Source organism: Bison bison, unplaced genomic scaffold (genome assembly GCF_000754665.1).
Source record: "Bison bison bison isolate TAMUID 2011002044 unplaced genomic scaffold, Bison_UMD1.0 scf7180017851016, whole genome shotgun sequence".
NCBI classification, from domain to species: Eukaryota; Metazoa; Chordata; class Mammalia; order Artiodactyla; family Bovidae; genus Bison; species Bison bison.
Window position 1 is genome coordinate 1012476 of NW_011481589.1, and position 9123 is coordinate 1021598.

At 39.6% G+C, this 9123-nt stretch overlaps 2 protein-coding genes and 1 pseudogene across 2 annotated transcripts in view; 1 reads left to right on the top strand and 2 right to left on the bottom strand.

Moving 5' to 3' along the window:
* KTI12 (KTI12 homolog, chromatin associated (S. cerevisiae)) overlaps positions 1 to 714 on the bottom strand; it is a 2099-nt gene extending 1385 nt beyond the window's left edge. Inside the window, exon 1 of the mRNA XM_010849785.1 lies at positions 1 to 714. Coding sequence (XP_010848087.1) covers positions 1 to 332 — 332 coding nt within the window. The 5' untranslated portion in view covers positions 333 to 714.
* TXNDC12 (thioredoxin domain containing 12 (endoplasmic reticulum)) overlaps positions 1 to 9123 on the bottom strand; it is a 34961-nt gene that overhangs the window by 11103 nt on the left and 14735 nt on the right. Inside the window, exon 2 of the mRNA XM_010849795.1 lies at positions 4253 to 4313. Within this exon, the coding sequence (XP_010848097.1) occupies positions 4253 to 4313 (61 nt within the window). The remainder of the gene's footprint in view (positions 1 to 4252; positions 4314 to 9123) is intronic.
* Positions 5976 to 6431, top strand: LOC104995781 (annotated as a pseudogene).

Genomic DNA, 9123 nt, shown 5'->3' on the forward strand with positions numbered 1-9123 from the left:
CCTGGTCGCACGCAGTAGACGAGGCAGATTGGAGTGCGCGCCGCCCGCGCCAGGCAGTACAGCTCGTAACGGAAGCCCTTGATGTAGTTCAGCGAGTCGAGGATGACCACGTCCTGGCGACTAAGGAGCCGCTCCACAGCCGCTCGCAGGGCCCCACGCAAGGCCTTCTCACGGGCTGAATCGCCATACACTGTTGCGTCCTCCGCGCCCAGCACCGCCGCATCGTCCACCACCTGCACCGCGCGGCCCTCAGCTGCTAGGGCCGCGCGGAGTTCCTCCACACGCCGGCTCTTGCCGCTGTACGGCAGCCCGCAAAACACCACGAGCGGCATCTTCCCAGGACGCGGCCATATGCAAACGCGCCGCGTCAACTTCCGGGTTGCCGGCGGCTCTGACGCAAGCCGGAAATGAAAGCCGCACTTCCTGTATCTCTTAACTCTTACAGGACCTCTTGTTGCTATGGAAACAGGAGCTCTAGGCCAACTAGAACCAGGTCCTGCTCTCTGCAAAAGGAGCTGGAGCTTAGAATGGCATGAGTTATCTATGTCAAATGTTCTAGGTCTCGGAGAATGTGATCTCCTGATGGCCAATGACTGTGTCCATCAATTTACAGTGGGGGCCTTAAATAGCATTGAATATTGCTCAGCTATCAATGCAAAGAAATAGAGGAAAACAATAGAATGAGAAAGACTAGAGATCTCTTCAAGAAAATTAGAGATACCAAGGGACCATTTCATGCAAAGATGAGCACAATAAAGGGCAGATATGGTATGGATCTAAAGAAGCAGAAGATATTAAGAGGTGGCAAGAATACACAGAACTATACAAAAAAGATCTTCAAGACCCAGATAACCACGATGGGGTGATCACTAACCTAGAGCCAGACATCCTGGAATGCAAAGTCAAGTAAGTCTTAGAAAGCATCAGTATGCTTATGGCTAGTGGAGGTGATGGAATTCCAGTTGAGTTATTTCAAATCCTAAAAGATGATGCTGTCAAAGTGCTGCACTCAATATGCCAGGAAATCTGGAAAACGCAGCAGTGGCCACAGGACTGGAAAAGGTCAGTTTTCATTCCAATCCCAAAGAAAGACAATGCCAAAGAATGCAAACTACTGCACAATTGTACTCATCTCACATGCTAGCAAAGTAATGCTCAAAATTCTCCAAGCCAGGCTTCAACAGTACATGAATCGTGAACTTCCAGATGTTCAACCTGGATTTAGAAAAGGCAGAACCAGAGATCAAATTGTCAACATCCGCTGGATCATCGAAAAAGCAAGAGAGTTCCAGAAAAACATCTACTTTTGCTTTATTGACTACACCAAAGCCTTTGACTGTGTGGATCACAATAAACTGTGGAAAATTCTGAAGGAGATGGGAATACCAGAGCACCTTACCTGTCTCCTGAAAAATCTTTATGTAGGTCAAGAAGCAACAGTTAGAACTGGACATGGAACAACAGACTGGTTTCATATCTGGAAAGGAGTATGTTAAGGCTGTATATTGTCACCCTGCTTATTTAACTTATATGCGGAGTACATCATGTGGAATGCTGGGCTGGATGAAGAACAGGCTGGAATCAAGATTGCCAGGAGACATATAATAACCTCAGATATGCAGATGACACCACCCTTATGGCAGAAAGCAAAGAACTTAAGAGCCTCTTGATGAAAGTGAAAGAAGAGAGTGAAAAAGTTGGCTTAAAACTCAACATTCAGAAAACTAAGATCATGGCCTCTGGTCCCATCACTTCATGGCAAATAGATGGGGAAACAATGGAAACAGTGACAGACGTTATTTCTGGGGGCTCCAAAATCACTGGAAATGATTTTAAAAGCTATGAAATTAAAAGACACTTACTCCTTGGAGGAAAAGCTATGACCAAACTAGACAGCATATTAAAAAGCAGACACATTACTTTGCCAACAAAGGTCTGTCCAGTCAAAGCTATGGTTTTCCCCAGAAGTCATATATGGCTGTAAAAGCTGGACCATTAAGAAAGCTGAGCACAGAAGAATTGATGCTTTTGGACTGTGTGTTGTAGAAGACTCTTGAGAGTCTGTTGGACTACACGGAGATCCAACCCGTCAATCTTAAAGGAAATCAGTCCTGAATATTCATTGGAAGGACTGTTGCTGAAGCTGAAACTCCAGTACTTTGGCCACTTAATGTGAAGAACCAACTCATTGGAAAAGACCCTGATGCTGGGAAAGAGTGAAGGTGGGAAGAAAAGGGGATGACAGAGGATGAGATGGTTGGATGGCATCACCGACGGGATGGACATGAGTTTGAATAGGCTCCAGGAGTTGGTGATGGACAGGGAAGCCCCATGTGTCCATGGGGTCACAAAGAGTCAGACACAACTGAGCAACTGAACTGAACTGACTGCAAAACAATCAACATTATATTTAGTATACAGAAGACAATTCACAAATACTAGTTCCCCTTCATTCTTAATGGCCAGTGACATTCAGTAACTGTTTATTCAATAACAATTTCAATCATTCAGTATCTTCATGATTGGGAATACAGAGATGAACATAAAACAGTTTCCCCACAGGAGATCAAGGGTCTGAATGGGAAAAGTCAGGCACCTACAAGCTGAATAATACACACCAATGGATAGAGGTAGGCTGGGTTGTAAAAGTACAGAAGAAAAAAACATACTGCCCACAAAAATTGCTGAAGACTTTTAGAAGTAGTCATTTGATTTAAAACTTGAAAAACGAATAGGAATTTTTCTCCTAGTTAAGGATGCCAGATAAAATATAGGATGCCTAGGGCTTCTTTGGCAGTCCAGTAGTTAAGACTCTGAACTTCCACTGCAGAGGATACGGGTTTGATCCTGGTCAGGGTGCAAGATGTGGCATATATATATACACACACACACATATATCGCATGTATATACATATATATACACACACAAATATATAATATATATATACACAAACACACAGGATGCCTAATTAAATTTGAATTTCAGATAATTAATACATATTGTTTTAAAAACAAGCTTGTCTCAAATATTACTTGGAGCATATTTAAAATTACTTATTGTTGGAAATTTGCTGTTATGACTCAGGTAACTCAACCTGGGGCTCTGTAACAACCTAGAGGAGTAGAAAAGGGTGGGAGGTGGAAGGACGGTCAAGAGGGAGAGGACATATGTACACCTACGGCAAATTCATGTTGATGTGTGGCAGAAATCAAACCGATATTGTAAAGCAATTATCCTTCAATTAAAAATAAATTTTAAAATAAATGAATAAAATTACTTTTTATCTGAAATTCAAATTTAACTGGGCATCCTTTAAAAAAATTTTTTTTATTGAAGTATAGTTGCTTTACAATGTTGTGTTAGTTTCTACTGTACAGCAAAGTGAATCACCAGTATATATACATACACCCCTTCATTTTTGGATTTCCTTCCCATTTAGGTCACCACAGAGCACTGAGTAGGGTTTTCTAAATTAGACAATAGGTTCTCATTAGTTATCTATTTTATAAATAGTATCAATAGTGTATTTATGTCAATCTCAATCTCCCAATTCATCCCACCACCCCTCCTTGTCCCCTTGGTGTTCATAAGATTATAGTCATCCTCCATTTGTATTTGCTAAATTTGGCAACCCCACTCCTGCAGAAGATATGAGTCTCAGAGCCATGAAGCTATAGGATCTGTTCTAGCAAAAGCAAGCATTATCATTTGGTAGGTGCAGAAGTATGAGTGTTTCTGTGCAAGGATGTGTGTGTATAAAGTAAGTGCAGACATAGTGGATTTTTCTATCTCTCCAGTACAGTATAGCAGGGAATGTGCATTTCCTCCTCCTTTTGTACGTTTCCTGTGCATAGACTACACATACTTGGAACTTAAGACTATTCAACTTGAGACTATTAGGCAGTATGTTTTACTGGCTGAGTGTAGGATTTGAAGTGTCTGGGTACAGATCTTGGCTCTACCACTTAACTAGCTGTATGATTATTTAACTGCTCTGTGCCTTAGTTTTCTCATCTATAAAATGAAGATAACAACAGTACCAACCTCAGAAGAGTTGTTGTTAGATAAGTTAATTCACATAATAAATGTCTGGTGCATAACAAGCACTTAAAAATGTTAGCAAGTATTATTACTTTTGTTGTTGTTATGCAACTACTCCACTGCTCTGCCTTGGCATAACCCTTCACCTGAAATTAATGCTAAGTTGATGGCTGGAAAGTGTTCTAGATAAGCTAAAACCATATCTTGTACCTGGCAGCTGCTTCCTTCTTCCCATCTTCTAGCGTCCTCCAATGAATGTGATCTCCAAAACCTGGAAGGAAAGAGCCTCATAAATATTCACACATGAACAAAGGGCAAAGACCCATGAAAGAAATGTAGCATATTCACAAGATACTCATAAAAAAGGCTTTCCTTTGCCAAGAGCATGGTGTTCAAGTCTCAACTCCACCGCTTTCTAGGTGTACAGAACCATGGACAGTCCCATACCTCAAGTCTCAGTTTTCATACCTGCAAAATGGAGATAATGTCACCTAATTCAGTTTTTAAGGAGATTAAATTATTAATGGCTATGAAAACCTTTGTAAACTAACAGAGTATACAAATAATACTATAAGAATGAATGAGAATTTTCCACAGTTATCATAAAGCAGGTCCTAACAAATCATTGCTAGTTGGAGTCAACACAGCAGTATAGTTTAAAGAGTCAGAAAGACATTAAATGTGTGAATTTTGTAAATGAAGTAAGTTCTTGAAGTCCCAATTTCTTCATCTATAAAATCAAGAATAATACCCATACCTCCAAGTGGTGGTGTAAGGATTTTAAGACAATATATTTTGAGATAATATAAAGTTATTCTTGTTATTATTCCCCACACTTCAGTTAGAGTGATCTTTTAAAATCACATATTTGCTTGGTAAAATATCTTTCAGAGGCGTTTCAAAGCCCTAAAAGGGAAGGTCAAACTCTTACAGCAGGGTTTCTGAAGTCTTTCAGAATATGGCTCCTACCCACCTCTCCAGGCTCACTTTACACACTTTTCTTAAAATCTTACACAAAAAACTAATTTTCAGGAGCAGTTCTCTAAGGATTACTTGAGATGCTGTCTCCCAGGCTTGAAGTCCTAAAAATTCCCACCAAATAAAACATAACTCTCAAATAAAAAACAAAACCAATTTTCATTTCCTTAAACACAATATGCACTCTCTCTCCCCTTCAGCCTTCATAATCACTGCTTCCTTTGCCTTTCCTCCCACTGTCACCTCCAATTCACTCTTCAGGTATGAAACTAGCAGGCATTTCTTCTGGTAAATCTTCTCTGACTCCCCAAGCACTCTATTCTTACCCCATCACAGCGCTTCCCAGGCTGAACTGTAAATGTTTATGTGTGTCTGTCTCCTTCACTCTAAAGGAAATTCCCTATGGGCTGGGACCATATCTGTCTTATTCCCTCCTGTTTCCCTAGCATTTAGCACTATACAGGGCTTCCCTGGTGACTCAGACAGTAAAGAATCTGCCTGCAATGCAGGAGACCTGGGTTTGATCCCTGTGTGGGAAAGATTCCCTAGAGTAGGAAAGGGCAACCCACTCCAATATTCTTGCCAGTAGAATCTCATGGACAGAGGAGCCTGGCAAGCTACAGTCCATGGGGTCATAAAGAGTTGGACATAACTGAGTGACTAACATTTTCATTTTTCATGGCTATAGTAAGTGCTCCACAAAATATTTATTGAGCAAATGAATATATTAGTTAGGCCATCTCACATAAATGACTTAATTTTGCATCTTGAAAATAGTGACTGTAACAATGCTAGCTGTTATTTATTGACCGATTTACACATGTCCTGCACATCACACATATTATCTTATTTAAATTTATTCTTAACAATAACCCTTTCACTGAACCTCTCTATATTTCCATTAAAATAGGCATAATAATAGCTGTATCTTGCCTTTCTAACCCTGGCCGGCAGGATGGCTCCTGCATAGAAGGATGGTGAGAAGGGCTGGGCCACTATCAATGGAGGTGGTACCTAGAGAATACACTATGAAGATTCACAAGCATCCATGAAATGGGTTTCAGGAAGCATGCCCCTCGCGCACTCAAAAGAAATCCGGAAATTTGCTATGAAGGAGATGGGAACTCCAGATGTACGCACTGACACTAGGCTCAACAAAGCTGTCTGGGCCAAAAGAATAAGTAATGTCCCATACTGTTCCTATGTGCCTACCTGCGCATGGTTGTCCAGGAAATGTAATGAAGATGAAGATTCATCAAACAAGCTCTGTATGTTGTTTACCTATGTACTTTCAAAGATCTACATACAGTTAATGTGGATGCAAACTAACTGATAATGGTTCAATAAAGTTATATAACCTCAAACACAAAACAAAAACCCAATAGAAAACCTGTATCTTGTAAGATTGTTGTTGAACATTAAATTACATATATATATTACATATATATATATATATATAAATCTTAAGACAGTGCTTAGCAGATTGCAAATGATCAGTAAACAGCACCTTTTGTCATTCTTTACAGTTGAGGCTTTTAAGTTCAATTTTATGACTTTAGTTACCATACATACTGTCCTTGAGGCCTTTCTTTCCCAGAAATTTGCATCAGCTTAGCACAGGGAAATAAACAGCTCATCCAGATTAGCACTGAGAGGCAGTATCCAAACTAACCATCACTTTTCATTCCAAGCAGCATGGGCTACTGGCCAAGGGAAAATGTGTCACTTGCCTACAGCCCAAAGTCTAATCCTGGAGAGAGAACAACCAAGTGACAGTGAAACTGGGAAGATGTCCAGGAGAACTGGAAGGTGCCTTACTATGACCATCATCATTCTATCTGTCAAAACCTAAACTCAGGCAACAGAACCCTGCTTTGGAGAGATGCCTGACTAGACAGTCTGGAGGGATATCCACCTACAAAACAATGAAATCCTACATAAAACAGACTTTCCAAAAGGCACCCACTGGGCTCAAAGTAATAGACACAAACACAAAGTAGGCTTAAATCAGACAAGGAACAATGAGCAACAAGCAAAAGGCAAGGCTAGCCTGAAAGCAAATGTCCATCATCATGTGGCAAGATGAAGGAGATGAATCTGAGACTCCATTTTAACCCAGCTGTCAAAAGCAACTAGAGTGATTCCAGGGCAGTAATTAGTAGCCCCTGGTTTCCAGATGAATCAAATGCCAAACTTTCCTAGAGGAAAGCATTACTAATGCTAGGCCTCCAGGATAACCTATATAAATAACCATTATGAGCTTACAATCATAGATCACAAAACCTGTAAGCAAAGAAGTCACCACAAGTAAGAGCAGAACCAACAAATAGATAAGAGGACTTCAGATATTAGAATGATTAGGCATAGAATACAAAAATTACTATTATATAAGCATTGAAAGAAATAACATATGGCATGACAAAAATATGCATATAATAAAACACAAAATAGGCAAAACTGTAAAGGCACCACATAGAATTTTTTTAACTAATGTGATTTTTTAAATACAAAATCAATGAATACTCAGTGATACACAGAAATGAGTTATTAAGCCATAAAAAGACATAAAAGAGCCTAAAGTGCATACTGGTAAGTGAAAGATGCCAATCTAAAAAGATTACGTAATGTAGGATTCCAATTATATATGATTGGTGTTCTGGAAAAGGCAAAACTATGGAGACAGTAAAAGACCACACTAATGCGGGGGAAACTGGGATAGGGAAAGGTGAAGTGGTAAGGGTTCACATGGGAACTCTGCATTTTCTGCTAAATTTTTCTATAGATCTTAAATTGTTCAAAAATAAACTCTACTAATGAAAAAACAATTCAATGGATAGATTAAAATAGCAAATTAGAGACAGGTGGAAACGTGAATCAGATGTTATCCAGAATATAGCACAGAGATAAGGAGAGAGAAAATGTAAAAGAAATAGACAGTACATTAAGAAAACATTGGTATATATAAAATTGGAGTCTCTGAAAGCAAAGTTGAAGGAAAAAACTTATCTGAAGAGATAATATACTGGGGTGGGAACTGGATGACGGAAAAACAAGAGTGGAAGGAAAAATATACCTCTTAAAAGTATTAAACCATGCTAATGTTTCCAAGGCAAACCATTCAATATCACAGATATCCAAGTCTATGCCCCAACCAGTAACACTGAAGAAGCTGAAGTTGAACAGTTTTATGAAGACCTACAAGACCTTTTAGAACTAACACCCAAAAAAGATGTCCTTTTCATTATAGGGGACTGGAATGCAAAAGTAGGAAGTCAAGAAACACCTGGAGTAACAGGCAAATTTGGCCTTGGAATACGGAATGAAGCAGGGCAAAGGCTAATAGAGTTTTGCCAAGAAAATGCACTGGTCATAGCAAACACCCTCTTCCAACAACACAAGAGAAGACTCTACACATGGACATCACCAGATGGTCAACACTGAAATCAGATTGATTATGTTCTCTGCAGCCAGAGATGGAGAAGCTCTATACAGTCAACAAGAACAAGACCAGGAGCTGACTGTGGCTCAGATCATGAACTCCTTATTACCAAATTCAGACTTAAACTGAAGAAAATAGGGAAAACCACTAGACCATTCAGGTATGACCTAAATCAAATCCCTTATGATTATACAGTGGAAGTGAGAAATAGATTTAAAGGCCTAGATCTGATAGAATGCCTGATGAACTATGGAATGAGGTTCATGACATTGTACAGGAGACAGGGATCAAGACCATCCCCATGGAAAAGAAATGCAAAAAAGCAAAATGGCTGTCTGAGGAGGCCTTACAAATAGCTGTGAAAAGAAGAGAAACGAAAAGCAAAGGAGAAAAGGAAAGATATAAGCATCTGAATGCAGAGTTCCAAAGAACAGCAAGAAGAGATAAGAAAGCCTTCCTAATGATCAATGCAAAGAAATAGAGGAAAACAACAGAATGGGAAAGACTAGAGATCTCTTCAAGAAAATTAGAGATACCAAGGGGACATTTCATGCAAAGATGGGCTCGATAAAGGACAGAAATGGTATGGACCTAACAGAAGCAGAAGATATTAAGAAGAGGTGGCAAGAATACACAGAAGAACTGTACAAAAAAGATCTTCACG